Source organism: Styela clava, chromosome 9, assembly GCF_964204865.1.
Source record: "Styela clava chromosome 9, kaStyClav1.hap1.2, whole genome shotgun sequence".
Taxonomy (NCBI): domain Eukaryota; kingdom Metazoa; phylum Chordata; class Ascidiacea; order Stolidobranchia; family Styelidae; genus Styela; species Styela clava.
Genome location: NC_135258.1, coordinates 5875744 through 5900165, shown reverse-complemented (window position 1 = coordinate 5900165; position 24422 = coordinate 5875744). Strand labels below are relative to the sequence as shown.

The 24422-nt window shown below is 38.4% G+C and overlaps 1 protein-coding gene across 2 annotated transcripts; it reads right to left on the bottom strand.

Moving 5' to 3' along the window:
* Positions 1-188: 188 nt before the first annotated feature.
* LOC120338685 (vitamin D3 hydroxylase-associated protein-like) lies at positions 189-14717 on the bottom strand. 2 transcript variants are annotated; one of them, XM_039406595.2, is made up of 11 exons: positions 14292-14711; positions 13499-13609; positions 12474-12620; positions 10847-10980; positions 7589-7812; positions 6033-6181; positions 4814-4994; positions 4044-4186; positions 3224-3425; positions 1791-1936; positions 189-396 (listed from the first exon to the last, which is right to left on the bottom strand). In XM_039406595.2, the coding sequence occupies exons 1-11, from the start codon at positions 14493-14495 to the stop codon at positions 283-285; spliced, it is 1755 nt and encodes a 584-aa protein (XP_039262529.2). In that variant the 5' UTR covers positions 14496-14711; the 3' UTR covers positions 189-282. The 2 variants fall into 2 exon arrangements, with proteins under 2 accessions (XP_039262529.2, XP_077972050.1); XM_078115924.1 differs by lacking the exon at positions 1791-1936 and having other exon boundaries at positions 14292-14717.
* Between the last annotated feature and the right edge of the window lie 9705 nt (positions 14718-24422).

Below are 24422 nucleotides of genomic sequence, written 5' to 3'. Positions count from 1 at the left end.
CTCATGGTTCAGAGTCTCTAATCGCACTAAAAGCACTGTAAAAGTTAACGAGGCAAAAGCCCCTCCTGTTTTACTCGAGTTTCACCCACTATAAATTCTCTTCTATACTGTTTCCGTGTACTTTACAATCCCACACCACGACACCCAATGACGGCGACATATCAATCCCAACACGTGAAAACTATCTGTGACCCGAAATCCTATATTAGCCTACATGATTGTAATAACATAAACAATATTATTGAAAAATAATTCCTTTTTTTTTTTCGATGGAAGTGCTGTCTACATCGGGAGCAGTGTCTCTACTTCTCTCATCAATCTGAGACAGACTTCTTCTTGCCAAGGTTCTGAAACGCATTGCACTCCCACTGGCATGTTGATGCTTCCCATACAAGCCTGGAAATTCGAAATACAGAAAATTTGTGATCATAGAGAAGTTTGATCTCCCAAGTGATGTGTTTTGAGAAAAGTAAGCTTGGATGTAGCAATATCGTGACGACTTGGTTCGCGAGCCGTGTACAACAAATCAACGTGTTAATTAAATGAACGCAAAATAAGCGCGATGTCTTAGAAATGTTGAGTACCTTTTCCCTCATATACCCCTAAACGGGTACTCCTGAAGTATGCGCACTAAGATGTCGCACAACCTGAACCCTAACCTGGTACACGACCTGAGTTCAGGTTGTGCATCATCTTGGTGCGCATACTTCAGGAGGTCCCCTAAACGTCTATGATCTCATTAGCCAACGTCCAGAGCCCAGCTTGTAGCGAGTGGCTGCATAAACTTTATACCCGGTTGTGGGATCCAGGAGTTGATGGAATATTGTGATAATAAGCGAACCCATGACCTGAACGATTGGAGTTATATATATTTTGCGCTTCCAAAGTTATGTATTAGATTTATTTAAAACGAGTCATGTTAATGTAACTTAAATGTAACAAATATGATGGGTACTCTCGTAGTATGTGTACCAGGTTAGGCTTAGACCATAACTTTATTCCGGTTTTCCTTGTTTTAGTACTATTGCGAGTTCGGGGACTGTCTGTGTTAGCCAAGTAAATATTCCCCCTGCCCACGGGTTTCCGCCCCTTCACACAACTTGATGTAAAGTAAGCGAACAAAATTAGTTACCTCCTTATTGGTACACACACTTCCAGAGCGCCATATGATGTACAGTTAGGAGTGAAAAGTTCGGCATGAATTTTCAAAATATTGGAACCTGTTGTTAGTGAGTCCGATACAAGAAAGAGCCGGTTCTTAACATTTTGAATCGAAGCACTCTCTATAGATAAAAGTGGCGTTGCCCACTCTTCGATATGCCTGCATGACAATAGGGGAGCTTGTGGTTGCTTTTAATTTTGTAGGTAGGGTAGGATAAAATTTTTATATTTATTCTATGAGGGAGGAAAGCCAATATTTGACCTAATCGTATGGCAAACGACAGTCTTTTGCTCTTTTACGAGTCCATGTCGGGTAAGGGAATAGTTAGCCAATTATTTATTTCAGATACGCCATTCAGATAGCCAGTTACCAGACTTGATGGAGAAAGCCACAACCGAACAGCGGCTACGTAAACCACCCTAAGATGGGGAGGAATCTAGCAATCCTACCGCTCATATTTATCTGTCATGGGATCTATCCTGCGAACCCATGCAAGGTAATCAGTGGTGCGGTGGCAAGCAAATTTCTGACGCCTATCAAATTTTGCCGATTCCCGAGATTTAATCACTATAATCACAAATCTCACAAAGAAAACAAACATATATGTAAGTAATATTAACTATTAAACCTTCACGCAATGTCGATCCCATTGGTCATCATAATGCCCCTTGTGTATCTTCAATTCCTCTATGTCTTTCTGATTGACCTTTGTCACGGGGACAACACCAGCAGGACAGTTGGTAACGGTAAAGGCAGTTGAGTAGCTCATATTCGCTATAAGATATAAACTTACATAATAGGACCAGGGTGTATTATTTATGTAGTGATATAGAATAAGTCTATTTGATGTTCATGTTTTTCGTTTTTGCAAACATACCCAAGTCTGAAGTCTCAATCAAAACTTCAAATAAATCGAAATAATTTTGCGACTGCATAAATATAAGCCCACAATCGTAATCACTAGTTACCATGTGGGTTCGCAGGTTAGAATCACACAAAAAATGGTGGTCGACCTTCTATTGATATACGGTTAGTTTTGCCTTTCTACCCGGAATGTTTCTAATTGGCCAAATACTCCATTACATGAACTACATGCTTTTGGTAGATTCATCGAATGAGACAAATAAATGTCTAACTAATTTCATATCCGACATGAACTGGTAACTGGACGAGAGGTCGTGGTTCGCCATATGAATAAGCCGTCTTATCGGCTTTACTCTCCCCTGGTCGAATATGTAAATCCTATCATACTCTACATGCTTTTGGCAAATGAAGCAAACGACACTTGTAATACACGTTCGTTCGCTGCAGGATCAGGGAAGTGTATCACCTAAGCTCTATACAATTGATAAATATGAAAAATATTACTTTAACGAAAGATTATTAAACTATTGGTAAATGTAGAAAACGTTATTTGTGCAGAAACTTTTTACCTGGTTGTTGCAAAAAAATACAATTTGAAAACCTTTTTCGACAGGCATATACAACTATCAGACTACTGAGTTTCTTGTATGAACTCTTCTACTTTTGAAGAATTATTGTAAATAATAACGGGATGAATATTTACGACTTCATGCACTGCATTAAATTAATATAAAAAAGGCAAATATCACTACACGCGCTTTTCAAGTTTTCAGCCTTCTTTGTGTAAAAATCTTACGTTAGTCGAAGCAATATTTCTACATATATACTGAATTTTCGTAAATTGGATTTTTCGGATATAACGCATTTCTTAAGAAGTGGCTAGAGTTTTTACTGTATAATGAATAATAGGGCAGCATTGGGTGAAAGAAAGGTACTGCCGTAGTATGTGTACCAGGTTAGGGTTGGGGGAAAATTTTCTTCCAATTTTCTCTTTAGTTCTATTACGAGTTCGGGGACTGTCTTTGTTAGCCAAGTGAATATGCCCGTTTGTTTCTGTCCCTTTACACAACTTGATGTAAAATAGGCGAACAAAATTTGTTATATCCATATTGGTACACACTTCTGCAGCGCCATATTAAATACTAGGGCAACATTGAAAAAAAAAAAATACTGAAATAGAAACAACTTCTTACCAACCTGTCATGTTTGTTACCATTCCTTTAGGACAAGCGACAAGAGGATGGACAGGGCAGATCAAAGCATCAAGTTTGTACTTTTCTCTCCATTCAGTCCAGAATTTCATTTTATACCCTTCTATCCAAGCTGTCAGTTTCCAAAGATTATGCGCCGATTTGTCGCCTCCTCCATAAGCTAACAGGTCTTTGGCCATTCGAGAAGACTGTAACAGTTGATAGATTTTATTTCAAATTTTTCACAAAAATAAAACAAAACACAGAAAAAATCAAGACGAAGAATCTGAGAAATGAACGAAACCTGTGGCGCATGGTGCTAAGCGTTAGGAATACGCTCGCCACCCCACCTCTGATTACCCTGCGTGGGTTCGTGGGTTCAATGCATCTGAAATCAAGAAACTCGCAAACTAATTCCATACTCGACATGGACTGGTAACTGGAAGAGAGGCCATGGTTCGCCATATGATTAAGCCGTCCTAGCGTTCAATACGTTTCACACTTAGGATTTTAAAATTTATCTTGGAGGACAGAAAAATGCCGAATAGATATTTATCCCAGGCAAAGGGAATCGTAAAATTGCTCAATCATATGGCGAACTACGGCCTCTCGTCCAGTTCCAGTCCTTGTGGGGTATGGGACTAGTTAGCCAGTTATTTGTTTCATATGCAAGGAGTTGATGGTGGAGGAAGCCCTAACCGACCAGCGGCTTTGTGGACCACTCTACAACGGTAAGGAGTTCAGTAATCGCAATCATTATTATTACTTTATAGTTCGTTATGCTGATAATGAAGTAGAAATAAAGCTTATTTAAACCTAAATTTCACCTCGAATAAGTCCAGGTACATTGAATATAATTTCATAACTATCGAAGGCATGCTCCATCTTCGCCATGACGGAAGGAGACGTTTGTCGACAATATCATATTTTGTTCGTTCGATATTGCCGCGTCCCCCGTCGACATAAAAAGCTGAAGCCAATAGTGAATTTTACAATTTAAAAATAATATATATATATACGTCGTAGTAGCGCATGATTTCCATGTCTGAGATAAATTTCGAAGATAAATAAAGCACAACCGGTGTACCCACTACAGGAAAATACTATATCTCGAATAATACCATATTAACAAAGAGAATAATTCCATTGAAGATAAAGAATCTACCTTGTTCCCAACTGCCATGAGTCATTGTTTAGGTAGTCCCCATATTTGTTTTAACTTGCGCTTATTCACTTAGATCTATTATCATATAATCCCTCTTTTTAGATTTCCACGCCGTAATATTTTTTCTTGTTTTACGATAGTGTGCTTTCCATATCATGCCTGAAACGTCGGCAAATTACATCGTTTTGCTATACACCGGTGTGCTTTATTTATCTTCGACGTTTTACATCGGTTAAGACTCATTAAAAAAACTCTTGCTTGTAGATGGCTGCTAGACAGGGGGTGGCCCAGAGAAGACCACTGAAAATTTCAAAGCAATTGGCCCATTAGTTAATGAAAAAGTGATGACTAACAAGAACAACAACGACATGATAACAAAACGTTCCACTTCGTACCTAATAAGAAGTAATGTTACGTGATTACTTCACCTACCTCTAGTAGTCATTTCCATCAGTTCTTCAATATCTGGTATTTCAAACGGTACCAAAGTATGGCCAGCACTTTGCAATGCTTCCTTTGTCATCCTAACAGCTCGCTGACATGCTGGTACCGGTTTCATGTAGCCATCGTCCATGTAGTAACCAATTCTCAGCGGGGTTTTAGAATTGTAGAGCTGGATTGAATTATATGTAATAGCTGGCGGATAGATCATAGTAAGTTGAATATCTTAGAACTGGCAATCGCGTTTGTGTTATTTTTCTCAAAAATCTTATCGCGCAAAGATACAAAGCTGGGTTAGATTAAATGTATTACGTGGTGGATAATCATATTTTAAAATGCGTAAACTGGACATAAACAGAGCGTTGAACTTGCGTGAAATGTAGTATAAGAAAACGTACCATTTTGAGAATTGATCCCATCCCCACCCCTTCATTCAGGGTGAAATAGATTGCAATGCTGAACCCCGAAACTAGATGACGATCGGAGACCGCCGACTTATCTTCCGTTCGCAGCGAAGAAGGTTAGGGGATCCCCCAAAACAGAAACTGCGGTTTCGATTCCTCCGCTCTGTCTCAATAGCGACACCGCGTGTCCCATCACTAATTAATCATCAACTCGCTAATTATATGGCATAATTCGTCCAAAATCAATAGCCTTCTGGTCTGAGATATGTTGAATGCACATACAAAATTTGGAGCAACCCCGCTTTCGTGAGATATCGCGTAACATACGAAAGTGTCTAACAGACAGACAAACAGACAAATACCTATCAACATACTTACCGATCGAGATCGATAAGTAATAAAGTACCTAGCTACTCGCCCAACAATTGCTGCGGGTGAAGAGCCTTGTTCGGAGCGAATGCGCATAAATAAATCGTATAAAAAGATGTGAAAAAGTTACATAAAAAAAGATACACTGTGAAATGATTTATCAGAATATGTAAAATTCTAATCTAAATTGACCACATGCTCAAAAGAGACATAGAAGTAAATATTACTCGACTGTCTTATCGCTAATCGTCTCCCTAAATATAATAATGAAATAGCATAAGTATAGTGAATTGAAATTTATATATAATTAATATGCTATTAAAATGGTCAAACTCTCTTATAAATTTTCTTTTGGTTGGATAAATTTTGAGAAATTCTAAACTGGCGACAAAAAATCGAATATGTTGGATGAGATGCAAATATTCTCATTGCACTACCTCCTCATTGAACTTGATCGGAGGAACATTCTTATCCAATTGAAACATTGTGTCGCACAACAAGGCTCGCATTGCCATGACAATTGTGTCAACATCACGTGCCATAGGTCCGAGCGTTGATGCAACAGCGTTCTGTCCCATCAACGACCCTGAAAACAATAGAAAGAACTTTGGTACTCCTGAAGTATGCGCACCAAGATGTCGCACAACCTGAACCCTAAACTGGTACACGACCTGAGTTAAGGTTGTGCGCCATCTTGGTGCACATACTTCAGGAGGTCTAGAAAATTTGTATTTATTCGTGAGTGGGAAGCCTATAAAACAAAGAAATCGCATGACCAAAAGAAATACTCTCTTTAGTTCTCTAATCTAGGCTTGGTGAAAACTTTATCACAGGAGAATGTCGAGTCGATGTGGCGGTTTAATTCAGGTCGGGTATAAATAGTGAAATATTGAAATGCTCCAGATGGGTGTCTTAGTTATATGTTAGAAGAGGCTGTAGCGCAGGGATGGGCATTTACATTTCTGAGTGAACCAGTTACAGATAATAGACTTGGTTACTGAGTCGGATGCTGAAAACTCAACATGAGACTATGAATAAAAACAGTTCATTTACAAATAACTAGCGTAATAGTTATTGTACAACAAACAGATATCGACCAAACGGCACAATATATTCAGGGGCACATAATACGTCGGGAATTACGTTCCATATTTTAGCCGACTATTGCCGTAATTTCTACAGGCACAAATGGGCTGGATAAAACACTTCGGTTGGCCGGATCTGGCCCGCGGGCCGTAATTTGTCCAACACTGCAACAATCGACCACTAAAAAGTCAAGAGTCTTTGCAACCAGAATCATGGTGGCGCGTTATGCCCCATTAAATGGGCTGGACTTGTAATATGAGAATTATATGCAAGAAAACTCTAATAATTTACAAAGCGCGAAGAAACCATATAGAATTATGGTTTTACATTGTGAGCTTCAAACAATCTAATCTAGTGAAGTTAATAAGGCCAGAAAAAAACATGAACTGGTAAATTAATGGCGGAGGAGCGCATAAAACTAATTAACTAGTGCACTGATTCAACCTCTTATAGCCTGTGCCCCCCTACCGAAGGCTCTAGGTACTCATGGCCCGCCTGTTTATCATTCCCGTGGTGTTTAGAGTGTTATTAGGATTGGTGTATTTCAAATTTGCCCATTATGTTCAAACAATTCATGCTCAACAAAGTGAAAATACCCTTTGAAATATCCTAATCAAGCAATGAGCTAGGAAAAACTGGATGTTTTCTTGTAAAGGGAAAAGTAAAATCAGTTTTGCGCCGAGCATTATGGCCCCATCCAACTGCTCTGTGGTCCCCTTAGGAGGCCATGGGCCCCCGGTTGGGAACTGCATGAACTAGTAGATGTTAAAAGAATCTTTACCAACGAATGTCCATTGAAAACCTATGAGTCATAGTAACCGCACAGAATTTTGGTGACGCGTTATGTCTCACAAAATAGACTGAAAATTAATTCGTTAAGTAAATAAACCTTGGGTCATATACTTACAAATCATTCCTGACGAACTTATACGATACTTTGTAGGTTTGAATCCACAAATTCCACAAAAATGAGCCGGAACTCGGATACTGCCGGCAATGTCCGATCCAAATCCTAGAACAGAGGCACCGGCTCCAACAATTGCACCTTCACCAGATGATGAACCCGCCGGAGAGAATTCGTGATTCAATGGGTTTGAAGTTTCGCCGTAAATCGGGTTGCTCGATTCAATGCTGCGTGGAAAAAATGATGGTGTTATTTATTATTCATTAGAAATTAGTTAATTGTACTTTCAAGGGTACTTCAGAAGTGTGTGTAACTGATATGGAGGTAACTAATTTTGTTTGCCTATTTTACATCGAGTTGCGTAAAGCCGTAAAGGGACTGAAACCTGTGGGCAGAGGGTACGTACATTCACTTGTCAAACACAGACAGTCCCCGAATTCATGATAGAACTAAAATAAGGAAAATCGGAATAAAATTATGGCCTAACCTGGCACGGCTCGGGTTCCAAATAGCGAGTGTCAGGATAGCGACTGTCATGATGGCGACTTCATAATAGCGACGTAATCAAGTGAGCGACTGTCAAAACAGTGACTGTCATAATGGCGACCGCATTAAAACAGCGACTATTATATTAGCGGCTTAACTCGTGTTAGGGTTAGGGACCTCGCTACACACGTATGCACGCACGCACACTGCGTAGTGAAAGATTGAAACCAAATACGACTTTAAAAAAACATTTTATTTGGACTAAGCCTAACGCTATCATAACAGTCGCTGTTTTAATGCGGTCGCCATTATGACAGTGGCTGTTTTGACAGTCGCTCGCTTGATTACGTCGCTATTATGAAGTCGCCATTATGACAGTTGCTATCCGGCCTGGATACCCCTGGTACACACACTACGGGGGCACCCTTCCGGGTACTATATAGCTAATAATGTGTACGTTATATATTCAAAAAAGTCCGCGATTATACATTTTGTCTGAAAATGTTCCAATCACGCATTCCTTACCCCAAAGTAACCAACGGATCGCGGAAAGCCCATTTTTTAAAACTACCATTCACGCCTTTTGTTCTCGTACAGGCAGCCACTAATATCTAAAAGACCGGGGTCTTAGAAACTGGTTCAATATTGTGTTACTTTACTGACATGGCCAAACCACGGCCCGCCTGATGCTGCCACAACCAAACTAAGAACATATTTTGATGTTTTAGCTAAAAAATTGCTCGAAGAATTTGTTGAGTTTGCGATCAAATTTAGTTTTGACACTAGTCTTATTGTGTTTCACTTTTGCTTTTATAACACTGTAAATATTGTTCATGAAATTTAACTTTTTACGTCACACTTACATGGCCCGCCAGTCTAGGTGGGCAAAATTTTTGGCCCCTGATGGCTCACAATGTGTGTATATAATTATAGTTTTGCAAAAGAAAACCGCAATTAAAAATCTCGTCTAATAATGTTCCAATCTAGTAATCCCTATTGCGAGTAACTAACGTGAATGGGAAACCCAACAAGACGATTTTCATACTAAGCTTTTGCGCTCCGAATAAGGACATCCACTGATAGCTAACGATGTGTGCCGAACTACCAGCACAACGCAAATGGACAACTTCAGGACAAAAAGACACTTTTGTACAGAGGGTTTGTGGCCTCGCTGTAAAATGGGGTTGCTCAATTCAATGCTGTGTAGAAAGAATGGTGGAGTTGATTATTCATTAGAAATTAGTTAAATGAGGTTCTAAGTAACGTAATAATGTGTACGTTATAGTATATACGATTTAAAAAGTTGGCAATTAGACATTTTGTATTAAAAAATGTTCCAATCACGCATTCCTTCCTTCAAGTAACCAACGAATTTCGGAAGGTCAATATTTTTAAAATTATCAATTACGCCTTTCGGTAATGTACAAGCAGCTACCGATATCGAAACAGTGTCTTAGAAATTGGTTCAATATGCTGTTCAATGTTGGTTATTCATTAGAAATTACCGGTAGTTCAGTAATAAGGCAGGATTGACTGGTCGTTTTCAAACGAATATACCGGCTAATGGCAGCAAATTTGGCAATTTAAAACACAAATTACGAAGTGACACGGGATTAATTTTACATGATACCGCGATTTTCCGGCCTAGTGAATAGGTTCAAATATACGTTAATTAACGGAATTAACAATTATTGCATATCAGGATTCCAGAATTTAAAACTATTTCAAAATAGACAAATACCGTGTTTTGAAAATGATTTTAATATAATACTTCCCATTAAAATAAGACCAAGTTGATAGCGCAACTTTTAATTGACCTATTCGATAGCAAGAAACTTTAGGTGAATAATCTAAAACGTGTGAACGAAGAAAAAGGTTCAATGACCTGAGGTAACGTGAAGATCACGCCACGATTCATATTTTGTATATTTGAAAATTTCGTGATTCACTACTTTGTAATTTTGTTTGTGATGAATGAAAATAAAAGACATCCATCAAAATAAGCCCTAGTGTTATGTTTCGAAAGAAAATTGAAATAGGACCCTAAAGGAAACACGGTAGTACCAGGCATTCTCAACCTGAATTATACAACATACAAGGCTAGCCACCTTGCTTTTAATCACTAGGCCACTGACGCAAAACCGTAATCAGACCAAAATTTAGTATTATGACGTAACACAACACTTACTCGTGCATTTTGTTTTGAACAAGGCTACATAAAAGCAGGCACTGATGTCTAACAATATCCTAAAGAATCTCTCTCCTGACTTATTTCGCTGTCGAAGTTATCCAAGCTATATGGGCGCGCCTTTCCATCTATCGCGGTTGGTTCATTGGAACAAAGGATTATTGATAGCAAGCCAGGTAACGTCGAGTACTCAGTAAATCGTTCAAAAAAAGAGTAAAATGTTATTAAAAAAGACGTACGAATTTAGGTTATCACGCAGTGTGTTTACCAGGTTAGGGTTAGGCCATAATTTTATTTTCCTCTTTTTAGTTCTAATTTCCCTATTTTAGTTCTATTACGAGTTCGGGACTGTCTGTATTAGCCAAGTGAATCTACCCCCTGTCCATAGGTTTCAGTCCCTTTACACAACTTGATGTAAAGTAGGCGAACAAAGTTAGTTACCTCCATATTGGTACATATACTTTTGGAATTTATGCCTCACTGCAAATGCCGCAAAAAAAGCAATTAAAATGAAGGCCTATGCTACAACGTCTTAATGGTAAGCCAGAATGGTAATCTTGCGTGAATTTTATACAAACTAAACCTACCTGAGCATGATTTGCACAGTATTCGTTTTCACAAACGGTACCGCCCCACATTGCTTCAATACTTTTGCCAGAACCAGATCCTCGGTTGGTATTTGATCGAGGTACATTGCCAGACCTACGCAGCTTGGAGTTCCCTGTGTAATACATAGAAAGAAATGAAAACAAATGCCGTACAAGTGTAGGATCTTTTCACTAAAGAGTTACAAAGCTCTATGGATCTTTTTTAGCTATAGTTTTCGGTGGCGCAGTGGCTTATTAAGTTAAAACATTGAACCCGGCTGTCGTGGCATCGTAGATAAAACCCAGGGTTTAATTAATTGGGGTGGCAATGCCGAACATAAGCGTAGTCGGGGGGCCCGAAAAAAATAATTTTTCAAATGCAATTTTGCGGCATTTGCGTCGTGACATAAATGGTTACGCCTTTTGCAACACCATTTTATTGAAAAACTGACGGATAAAGGAAAACGCGCTTTTGTAACCTTAGATCAGGGCTACTCAACTATTTTCACCGAAGGTTCGTATACAAAACTCCAAAATTATTTGGGTCCGGTGTTTTCAGAAATTAGATTTCGGCATCCTTGAAGGCGCACTTCCTTGACCGGCTAATGGATATTAGCTAATCAAGATTGTTTATTATGGTGTTATGGTTCTTTTCATATATATTCAAAGCTATAAAAGTCATTTTTATAAAATAAAACTTCAAAAGTGAGGCTAATGATCCAAAATAAAGAATGATGTGCGGTCCGAATCAAATACTCGAAAGGTCCGGATTTGGACCGCGGTCCGCCAGTTGAGTAGCCCTGCCTTAGAATACGACAGCGAAGTAAGTCTGTGATAAGATTCTTTGAGATATTGTTAGATAGCGAGGGCTGCTTTTATCCAGTCTTGTTCGGGGTAAAAGCTTCGTATGACGTCATTATATAAAAAAAATTGGACACCGAGAAACATTGATGTTTTTGTCTGACATCCAGTTCATCCAATCGTAGTTTATGTGAAGTGACTAGCCCCGCGCTGAACGAGGCTTCGCACACGCAACAACTGGAAGTGTTGATTTCTCAAAAATATTATATTTTTTGTTTGCTGATGATTTTCGAACCAGTATCGAACTTTAACTTGTGTTATTTTTATCATGGATCGTGGTGTTTATAACTGATATATTCCGTGATAATTTTATTGAACTTTTATATCTTTTAAACCGTTCATCCTTCATTTTACTATATATATCCACACCAAGTATGAAGAGTGGAAATATTGAGACGACATTTGAAACGCAATCGAAATCTTAGTAAACGACATTAATGTGATGGATCAGGTTGTGTTTAACCGTCCAATTCATCGATTCTCGAAGCAATTTGTGGCAACCAAACTCGTAGATTCGACTCTACTGCAAGTCTCGGCCTGTAATTTGTCATCATATTAGTAAGAACTGAAGATAGTTCCTCAAACATGTAGGTCGTTGCAAAAGGCAATAAAATTTTAATTGCCTTTTCTGACAGAAATGAATATTCGTTCGCAACGCTCAACCAAAAAGATGTAATGTTTTTTGATTGAAATTAATCATTGAAGATCGGTCAGACTCTTTCATATCGTTGCGGACCCCCTGTGCAGTCATATCTCAATCACAAACCTTGGTTTTCATACATTCTTTCAAACTGACTGGAATCCCGTACAAAGGCAGATCCTTCGGATTTTTTGTTGAAACTTCTCGAGCGACTTCCTCGCAGTCTTTAAGCACTTCTGTTATGCAGTTAATATCTCCCGTCACTTTGCAAGCCTGTATTGAAATGCATGTAGTAAAAATGTGGAAATGCCAGCAATATATATGTGTTATGGATCGCCCGTGCCAAGCCATGGACATAATATAGATTTTTTGAACCTCATGTTAGCTTTTTCACAGAATATTTTCATCATATATAAAAATTGACAAAATTGAGGCCTTTCATCACGAAATTAACCTTTGTATATGAAAAATATGGCACATAATAAAACACAATTTATATCTTGGTTTTGCCTACTGCCAATAAAATTTCTCTATGTGTCAAATTAAGGTTTAATCCGTACTCAACAGTAAGCCATGCATTAACTATAATATAGATATCGCAACGCTGATGCGTGGATTGGAATCTCATGGGGAATTGTTATGTACACAAGATTTCTAACGATGCCAAGTAACAGAAATACTCTAGATATCGCACTGTTGATACCCGTGGGGTACTATTATTATGTGTAACAGATTGGTTGCTTATAATGCCGCTGTTAGTTCCTCAGCTCTGGTCGGTTATTTCGCTCTATCCATAGGCGTAGTCATGCAATTTTGCTATGAGACATAAATTCATGCGCCTTTGTTCAACACCATTTTGCTATTTCCTGACTTGCTATCAATAATCCGTTCACCAGATTTGATGGATGAAAATGCGCGGTGAACACTCTCCCTAAAATGCGGAGAACATACTGCTAGCACCTGGCCGGATAAGATACCATAGTTCACCATTTGATGGAATTTTCCTTATTGAAAGTTGAAACATTGGTGACTATCGCGCGACTAAGTGTATGTTTTAAAGCGAGTTTACTTGGGCGGAAGCTTTGTTCATCTCCGGAGCAAAACTACATGTGACGTCATAAACGGTTTGATTGATTTTAAAAATGCGATACCTTGTAGATATAAGCATTCAGAGCATCTGTCGGTTCTATTTCTCTGCTTTGTAATTTTTCCAATAATTCCGGTCCGTTCAGTTTCAAGATTTCTTCTACTTGTTCTTCGTTCTGAAATGACAAAGAGTTTTTGCTGATCAGGAACTATTGATAGTTATGCAGAAATAGATATACCGTATATCCTCACATATTAGCCAATCTTGCATATATATAACATCCCCTAAAAAACGGTGAATTTATGAAAATTCGCATATGCGCCGACCATACAAATCATAAAACTAGTACGCACCTACTACAGCCAGGAATATTCGATTTGAATTTAATATTCGAATATCGCTACCTTCGAATATCGTTTTTATTGTTTATATAATATCGAATGTCGTGCACACAAACATTAGTAAATTTTATGTTTTATTCATTATCGTAATCGAAGACAGCTCATTGTGGCAATTAATTATTGCCGACATGATAGGATTTAAAGCAGCACCGACTTGAAGTACTTATAACACGTCGAGGATGTTTTTGATTGAAAATAATTTACAATCATTATTGTATGGGAATTACTCGCACATACTCGATTAAATTAAAAACTCGTTTCGCGGTCCGCACACCATTCGAAATTGGCCCTTCTCCGCGGGCCGCACAAGTTTTCCCCGTAGGCCGCATTTGGCCCGCAGGTTGCACACCCCTGGCGTATAGTGACTACGCAAGTAATAATAGCTTCTTGCTCAAAGATTTGTTGTGAAAGTGGAAGATCTGATGGTAAAATTTCGAACGAAACATTAACACCCACTAGCTCTCTTTGTAGAGTGTTCAACTTCTGTTTGATATATTCTTGTTCGGCTCTTTTTTTATCAATGGCTTTCAATCGAAGCTGACTGCATTTGTTTCGATACCAGAGGTAGTAAGCCGCTCCGATTGCTGCAAATGTTAGCAAGCATTTCTTTCCCACGTCTGTGGCATCTTCCGCAGTCACCGTCAATTCGGACAGTTTCATGGTAAAATAATCTATATATTTCAATGGAACAGGCTAAACGAAAGGCGCTCCGAAAGTATTCGTTCCAAGATGACACACAACCTGAACAACCCTAGCCTGGTACACATACTATGTTCAGGTTGTGCGCCATCTTGGTAAGAATAGTTCGGGAGCACCAAATGAAAAGTAAAAACTGTCAATAATAACTGCTTACCGCCTCATCTAGATTTTAAAGAACGTTTTAATACTAAAGTTCGCTCAAAACGTCTCGAACTTTCAACTGAATGTGGAAACAGTACGGAAAGAATATTTGTAAGCGAACATTGCCGCGCTAAGACATAAATATAAACTATGCTAAATTAAAAAGATTACGCCTCGATTTTTGCATTTAAATTGATGATACGTATAGGACATTCAAAAAGTTAATTCGCGATTTTAATTTGTGAAATAAATTGATCTGAACTGAAGCTGCCCAGAATACTGTAGTACAGCGGCAGTGGCGTATCTAGGGCGTGGCAGCTATATGGCTCGCGCCATTAATTACAAATTGGAAATAATTGAAACTCTTATTTTTCCTAAATAATAACGTAAAAGTATCTCAATTCAACGATAGTTCTTAAAAATTGCCCGTCAACAATCAGAGGGGGCGCATATTCAAATTTTGTCATGGGCGCCACTTTACGTAGATACGCCACAGTACAGCGGTTCCCAAACTTTTTGTTCCTGCGGCGCCAAATTATCAGGGAAAATACTCACGGCGCAGTTACCCGAAAAAAATGCTGCTTTTAAATAAAACTCAATTTTGTGAACGTTACTGTGTACTTAATGCCTTTCAAGTTTGTAAACACGCGCCTAGGGAATGAAGGCAAAATGTCAACTCTTCTTTCTTATCTTTCCCGGATTTTTCTTTGAAGTTGAAAAATTATTCATGTTCGCTCAGCTCGGTTCAGCATATAAATAAACTGCAGCTCACGAAATTGCAGCAAATAGTGTCTATCTCTATTGTCAGATATGCTGAATTAATAGATTACGCCATAGCATTCTGAGCGTTAATCGATGTTTGTCATGAAGTGAATTCGCGATATTAATTTATCAAATAAATGAAACATAATTGAAGCCGCCTGTACGCTGTATCATAAAAATAAATCATTTCGTGGAATCTTTTATTCTTTCGCGACAATTAATTGATTATAAATTAAATGATGAAAAAACAGAGCCAGTTAATCATGCACCAGATGAGGGAAGGCGTTGTGTGTTTGCAATTTTTAGGTTTTTCCCGTCAATGTACGCTTTTATTAATCATAATCACGTTTTATAATACATTATGATATATTTTCGTGTACTGAGCGAAACAAACCTTCATTTATAAGCGTTCAATTTTTGTTGACAGACGGGAACCGCACCAGCCTATGCTATTTCAATACTTGAAACTACTAGGGTACATAAACAGGAATATTGATGACTGTTCAAGCCTTGATGCAAGCTATTTAATCATTATTTGCTGTTAGCTTGACATCCTCGTTCTCATTCATCAATCCAATTGAATCCAATTTCTCTGATTGAAATGAAAAAAAATATATTTTTCTTCTGCTTGTATGATAGCCTTTGTCTACGTGCAAGTAGTTATACATTTTTACACTATATTTGTCTCACTCCAAATTGTACTGAATTATTTTCATGTTATTGTGTGGAGCATCCGAAGTATGTGTACCAAGATGGCGCACAACCTGAACATGGTATGTGTACTAGAGATGTACTGATGTATCGGGATCGGCAATATCGGCCATTTTTTCGGTGTCGGCCATGTATCGGTATCGGTTGAATTAAGGCCGATATTTCCGATATATTAACTTTTTTGATATGGTCCAGAATGTTTTAAAAGATAAGTTTAAATACTACTTTTAAATTTATTTTTTGTCCAAAGAGATCGTGAGCTATGAGCCATACATGTCCCCATCCCCGCGAGGGAATATGATTCACCTGTTTTTAGATATTTATCAGCCAAAGTAGCTCAACTAATTTGGCTGTTTTCGCTGTCACATTTTTATATTGACATTCTTAATATTACATAGTAATTATGAAAAAATATATCAACACATCACATAACAAAAAGCAACGAGGCGCCCAGTTTTAAATCATATACAGTGGAATTGGAGTTCTTGTTAACGCCACGTGCTCTTTGGGCACGGCTATAAATTCTGACTGTTAGTCGTCAAGTACGAGTGTCATTTAGTCCGTCGACATCGATAAACTAAATTCCGACACAACTATTCCTCTACGCAGGTATTAATTTCGATTTTGTTTTAACTACACAATTTCTTTATAGATATATTGACATGACTGACTAGAGCCCTAGACTGTCTCAAAATATATGATAGCGATTGTAAAATATTATAAAATAGTGAAGTAAAAAAACATGCTCGACAGTTATAGGTAGGCCTTCTTTTTGTCGGTGCTGATTGATATTCTTTCATGTTGGCTTTGATTTATTGTGGCGACGATTATGATCAACCACAAAATAAAATATTTGTAAACTCTTTTAATTTGAACGTAGGACGGCGGCGTTAGAATGTGTGGGCAATATTCGATATTCTTTTAAACACGAATAACGATATTCGAAGGTTGCGATATTAACATTAACTTCGAATTGGACATCCCGGCTTATGAGTTTTCTAATTGAACCGAGATTACTAGCGTCACTGTACAATGCATCTCAATCAGCGTCTGGATACCAAAGATCAATTTCATATTATGTGATATATCCCTTTTTTCGATCTGAAATAATGTGTACTATGAACAACGCTCAAAGACCATTGTTTTAACCCTTCTGCCCTACACAGCACACTTAATTAAGTAATAATTATATAGTATCGGTATCGGAATTTTAGTAGTATCGGTATCGGCGTTTTAGGTGGTATCGGATCGGTATCGGCGACAAAAGTGGTATCGGTACATCTCTATCGTGTACCCGGTAATGAGCCAACCTAAAATGTTTTTAAATGTGCTTTTTTTTATCTAAAATCATATTGAGGGACTGACATTGCATTAAATTACGCAAATATGTCTTATTATTTTCTGTTCCAGTTATTTCAATTTTTTGCCGGCCCGTGAGTATATTTTATTTAACAGTACCGGTCCGCCATGGTAGAAAGGTTTGGAACCACTGCAATAGAAAACTCTCAAAAGACGTATGGATTAATAATGAAGGTCCGCTGCGATATTTATAGGTTAAACTGAAATACATTTCTTTAATGCTAAAGATTTTGTATTAAAGAACCTGGCTTTTGAACTGAATTTTTGTTATTAATAGGGGATCGAATCACAACTACGAGAAATTTATACTCCACTATGTTGAGACACGTCTGAACTCCTGACCTTAATGTCCTTTGTAGCCATTGGATCAATCATTTGTCCAGTAAATGTCGAGAAACACGCATTCCAATAATGTTTTTTCGCCTTCTTAGAAAAGGCATGAATTTACATATTTATTCCGGGGATAGAAAAACCGATAAGACGGTTTAATCATATGGCGAACCACGACCTCTCGTTCGTTTACCAGTTCATGTCGTGTATGGGATTAGTTAGGCAATTATTTGCATTCAGATGCATGGGCTTGATTGTAGAAAAAGCCGTAACCGACCAGTGGTTACGTGAACCACCCTACCGCGGTGAGGAGTCCAGCAATCCTCTCACAAATAATTATCCCCTGCGGTAAGGGTGTGCAACCTGTGGCCCGCGGGCCGAATGCGCCCCACAGGGGAAATTGCGAAACGAGTTTTTGATTTAGTTTAATCTGGTACGTGCGAGTAATTCCAATCCATTTGCCTTGCAAAGCCTATGCCTGAGTTCAAATTATTATCTATGCCTATGACGTTACAATGCCCTAACAGTTAGCTTGTGAGAAGCGAACAACGCATGTCATAAGATCAATAATCAATTTTTTTTGTGCCTGCAACTACTAGAAAGTCTATGTTAAACAAAAGCCTTCAATTTCACCCAGTTTGCTTGCATCTTGCCCTCCTGTATTACAGGCTGCACACCCAAGCCCTTCAGGATTCGAAACTGCGAATCCACACAGGGTAATCATAGGTGCGTGGCAAGCGTATTTCTAACGCTTACCACAATGCGCCTCTTATTCTTTAAACAGGCCTTCACTACACGCCTCGATCTGATTGGAACTTGATGCACGTATGGTTTCTTTTAAAATTTCGTCCCGACAAGTTGTTATATCGAAAAATAACAATGAATTCTATTATTTATCTTTATACAGCTATTTCCAGTGAAATATTTTTTTTTCTCTTTTACATTTATATTGCAGATATTTCAATAAACATGTGTCTACGGTTGGTCTGATCACCCTGTAGAAACACCGCGATGATAAATTCTATATTTTCAACTGTTTGATAAACTCAAATTTCCATGACTTTGCAGTATATTACAATTGCGCCTCGATTTTTGCATTCGAATCGATGATACGTAGAGCACATTCAAAAAGTGATTTCGCGATTTTAATTCGTGGAATAAATGAACTGATTTGAATCCGCCACTGTAGCATGAAATGAAAGTTTATTGTATGGTCTATTATTCTATTCTGTAGCAGCAGTTCACAAACTTTTTGTTCGTGCGCGCCAAATTATCAAGGTAAAAACGCATTTACACAAAAAAAAAATGCTGCCTCCAAATCAGGGCTGGGCAATTATTTTTGGTATGGAGCTAATTCAAAATGCAGTGGCGGGCCGGACTAAGTCAAATCAATCTTCATTGCGCGTTTGTCAGGTTCAACGACAGATGTAATTACAATAATATTCAAAATACTGGCTGTGTTAGCGCACGACTCCTGACTCATCAAAAATACGAGCAAAATTCAGGCTTTTATTACTCTATTAATATAATAAGTGATCGATCACCTGCAAAAACAAGCGCTGGTCATTTTTGCAAAATTGACTGCATTTACCAGCTGGTACTATGGTCTATAAAACATCGCTACTAAAACACTGGTTTTTCATTACAATAAAAAAACTAAAGTACAGTTTAGAGGTAAAAAAACGGAAGTGTTTAAATCTAGAAGTCTGCTCGCGGGCCGGATGAAACGTTGCCACTGGTCGGATGCGGCCCGCTGGCTGCAACTTGCCCAGGCCTACATTGAACTCAATTTTGTGAACATTAATGTGTATTTCATGCTTTTTAAATGTTTCAAACATGTAGGCGTAAAGAATATAGACATTGGCAGCAAAACAACATGATGTCATAACTGTATACTTATTGATTTATATTTAGAGATGTGCGGCTGCTGTCTGGACACATCTTTTCAAAGCGTGGTGTTAAACTTGATATAAACGTGTGCTTTTTAAATGTTTCAAACATGTAGACGTAAAGAATATAGACAATGGCAGCAAAACAACATTATGTCTGTTCTGCTGTCTGGACACATATTTTCAAAGCGTGGTGTTAAACTTGATATAAACGTGACCCAGCTTTGCAAAAATAAGAGGTTCCAATTGGCAAACGTGATCGGAAAGCCCTTTTGCATACTTGTGCGTTTATTCCAAACGGTTGTTTGCCCAAAATTTAATTAATACCTTCGCAACATAGATTTAACAGATGAAACATTGCAGCAAATTCTGGCATTTCGAGTGCTGACACCCATACTCAAAATCACTCACAATCGCTAAACTCGGTTCCGCAGCTCGCGAAATTGCAGCAAATGAATTGATTGATTTATATATATCAGGGCGCTCTATGAAAAAAAAAATCAATTGCTTTTCTATTTCCGTTGTGCACCGGATCTATTGATAGCTGTGCAATTTTTCATTTGGATTTTCTTTTTACGCTTTCCATACTCGAAATAAACCTTCTTTCATTCAAGCGTTGGGTATCGTGCCAGCCATGCTATTTAAATAAAGAACTATCCAAAGACGGAAAGTTTAATACAGCGGTTCCACCCGAGGGCCCATGGCCCACTAAGGGGGCCACAGAGCAGTTGAAGGGGGGCCAAAAAGGCTAGGCGCAAAAATGACTTTATATTTCCCTGTTCTACCTAGTTCCATTGCTTGATATGGTTATTTCACACGGTGTTTCCACCTTGTTGAGCATGAATCGTTTGTTAAATTCCATCTTTTTAGTTGTCTGATAAACTCAAACTTCTATGACGCTTCTATGAGGCAAAATATCAACTCTTCAATTTGTAACAACACGCTTACTGACAACTTTTGTACAAAGCCCCGCCCAAAAAACACCCCCGCCAACTCTTAAAATAATGAAATTATCCAGTCGAGATTAAAAATGCAGATTGCGCTGGTAGTTCAAATTTTTAAATCATTCGTAACCAAAACCCCTACTTGATAATTGCTAATTTTTAATTTTAAAACGTGGCGGAGATGTTTTCTCAAATCTCACATTTTTGCATAACGGCAGGGGCTTTGTACAAAAGACTCATTTTGTTGTCACAGAGCACGGTAACCTGATCGCTGCCCTTATATCTTCATTTGTTGTTTCTTAAACTCTAACTAACTGGGAATTTCATATGGTCTATATTCTATAACCAGTAGTGGGATACAAATTTTTTGTCAGCCGGTTCCTCCACAAAAGTTATATTTTTCAGCAGTAACCAGTAATGCTAACCGGTTCGCTGATCTCATAAAATTACGTGAGGCGGTTCTATGAAACCGGTGCGAACCGGCTGAATCCCACCACTGTCTATAACCCGCGAACCTTCGACGTTTGGCATCTCCTGATTCATCAGAAATCGTGCATTTATCCGATGACAAGTATGTAGTATGTGCAACAAGATGGCGGACAACAGAACGTAGTAGGTGTATGAGTTAGTGTTAGGCCATAATTTCAGGTACAAATACTACGGCAGTCACTTGGCTAGTCCCCGAACTCGTAATAGAACTAAAATAAGGAAAATTGGAATAAAATTATGGCCTAACCCTAACATAGTATGTTCAGGTGTCCGACATCTTGTTGCACATACTACGGGGGCGCCCGTTTTAGCACTGACCTTAGTTTTGCAACTCTTTTGAAAGTCAAATTTTCAAGGTACAGTAGTAGCTTAACTACAACTAGAGTAACTACTGGCAGTTCACATGACTTATTTCGTCCAATTACAGCATACAAGGCGATTTGAGGGTGCACTAGAGACCTATGAACTGTCAAAGGCCTACTACTTATGAACATTGAGTTTTGGAAACGCTGCCCTAGCCCACTATCACTAAACTTTTTAGCGGCCTTTTCTCTAATTTACAGCCGCATACAAACCAATAAGATGTCTGAATTTACGTGGTGGCTAATGCGAATAGGCGGCTAAAAAAATAATCCTAATGTTGTGACTACAACCTGATCTCCACAGCCTGTTACTGCTAAGTTTAGTCGGCATTTCATAAAAAGTAATATCAAAAAGATATTTAGAAGTTGCATATTTAAATGTATACATAAAGCGTATAACTTGTCTCGACATTCGACATCTCTCTGCAGTCATTCAACGAAACGCTTATAAAAGATCAAATAGAAAAGTCTGGTGTTCGGCCTGTTGCCATAAACAATTCTACAGGGATTTGTTATACAGTGACGAAACATTGCTCGATTGAAAGTGCATGATGGTGATGTTTTGTGCTCCGCAGCAAAGCCTAGTGGTGTAGAGATGTTGTTTTAGGATAGGATTTACATATTAATTCCGGGGGGAGAGAAAAGTCGATAAGACGGCTTAACCATAGGACGAACCACGGCCTCTTGACCGGTTATCATTCCATGTCGGATATGCGATTAGTTGGTTATTTTGTTTTCGGAAGCATGAGCTTGATGTCGGAGGAAGCCGTAACCGACGAACGGTTACGTGAACCATCCTACGGCGGCGAGGAGTTCAGTAATCCTCTCGCATATACCAATCCTTGCATGGGATTCAAACCTGCGAACCCACGCAGAGTAATAAGGACTGCGGTGGCGAGCGTATTTCTAACGCTTAGCACGATGAGCCACACCGCCGCAATTCGAATCTGTTCCAACTAGGGATATTCGTTTTATTTGATTCTGGAATGCCTAAGGATGTCTGATACTCGATGGCGAATTATTCCATTTTTTATTCCATTTTTTATTTACAACTATCGCCACTGTCATGCTCAAGGCAGAAATGTTCTACGATATTGATGGTAAAAAGTTATATATATATATATATATATATATATATATATATATCACCTGGTATCTTGAGGCAAGCCTAAACACTACTTTGCTGAGTACACGAACTACCCTCTTAGTCTTATATCTTATTCCCTCTTTGGCGCGGCTGTGTGGCTCATCGTGCTAAGTGTTAGGAATACGCTCGCCACCGCACCTCTGATTACTCTGCGTGAGTTCGGAGGTTCGAATCCCATGCGGGATGGTTATGTGCGAAAGGGTGGCTTGACTCCTCGCCGCCGTAGGGTGGATCACCTAACCACTGGTCGGTTACGGCTTCCTCTACCATCAAGTCCATATTTCCGAAAACAAATAACTAATCCCATATCCGACATGGGTTGGTAACCGTACGAGAAGCCATTGTTTGCCATATGGTTAAACCGTCGTATTGGCTTTCCCACTCCCCTGGAATAAATATGTAAATCCTATCTATTGACAGGCTGCTCCAGCAACATGAACCCCTCCTTTTTAGGTGGAGCGTGTATTACTCCAGCAGCCAGTTTTATAACAAACAAATCACAAAGTCTCAAACAATTAAATTGTATTATTATGTGTGATATTTTCGGACACGTCAGTGTACATAACGATCGTTTCAATATTATGTTGTTGTTGTTTTTCTTCGCCTTTCTCTTCGAATACTGTACCAAGTGCTTTGAAATTTTCAGTGATAAAGATTGATTTTTTTTGCCAGAAGGCTATTACTTTTACTTATTTCAAAAATTTCTGTGGACTTCAAGAGATTCGTTTTTTATGTGTCAGAATAAAAAATAGCGACACCTTATGACGTATTCATATATTTAAGCACAGCTCTCTTGTTTATTTACAGATAAAAAACTTGGTAGAGGAAGTCCCCAATTATTTCAATTCCCATGGGCCTACATGGTGAAAATTGCATCGCATCGAACTGCGAAAAGACCATAGCCGCTAAAACGGGTTAATTGCTATTGAAAAAGTTGTCCCAAACCCATTTTTAAGTGCAAATATATACAATGTGTTATTCGTTGTGTCCTTATAAAAACATTGAACAGTGTTGTATTGTACTACAATGAACAGGATAGAAGAACGGAACGATTGACGAGTGGTTAATTCGATATGACTAAGAAAAATTCATTTTCCGATCAATGACTAAAATCCATTCATAATTTCATGACAGTTACTTAAGAACAGCTATTTAAATTTATTCATGTGAATCACAATTTTAAAGGGAGTGCCGAATGCTTTCACAAACACTTGGTACACACAATTATGGCATACTATGGGTGAGGTATACCATACTTTTGTACCATTCTAGCTACATATTTGAATGAATCGGCGTTGCAAAGCAGCGTCTTCAAATGCGTCTTGTATTGCAAAATTTTTTTGCAAATTTTCATTCGTAAATTACTTCCAAAAGTCAAAAATATATCTGGAAAGACATAGTTTTAATGTCACGTAATCGCCATTTCCATTATTATTTGAAGTAAAGTGAAGGCGGGCGATAGCTAGCTTTTGTGTACATTGAGGCAAATACAAAATCAAACTGATTTAGACCTAGTAAAAAAATTACAGTAATACATTTTTTGGTAAATTGTACAATATAAAAAAAAAGTTTCAATTTGACAGCGAAATATCCATAGAGAAAAGGCCACAATACTTGTGCCAACAATCTGGCATCTACAATAATTGCAGCCGTAGGCAGGGCAACGCTCTGCGTAGCTTCCGCGGAAGCACCAGTGGCGTACGAGAGTCATTCTCTTTCTGTCGTAAAGATGGAAAATTTTAATTTGCTGTTAC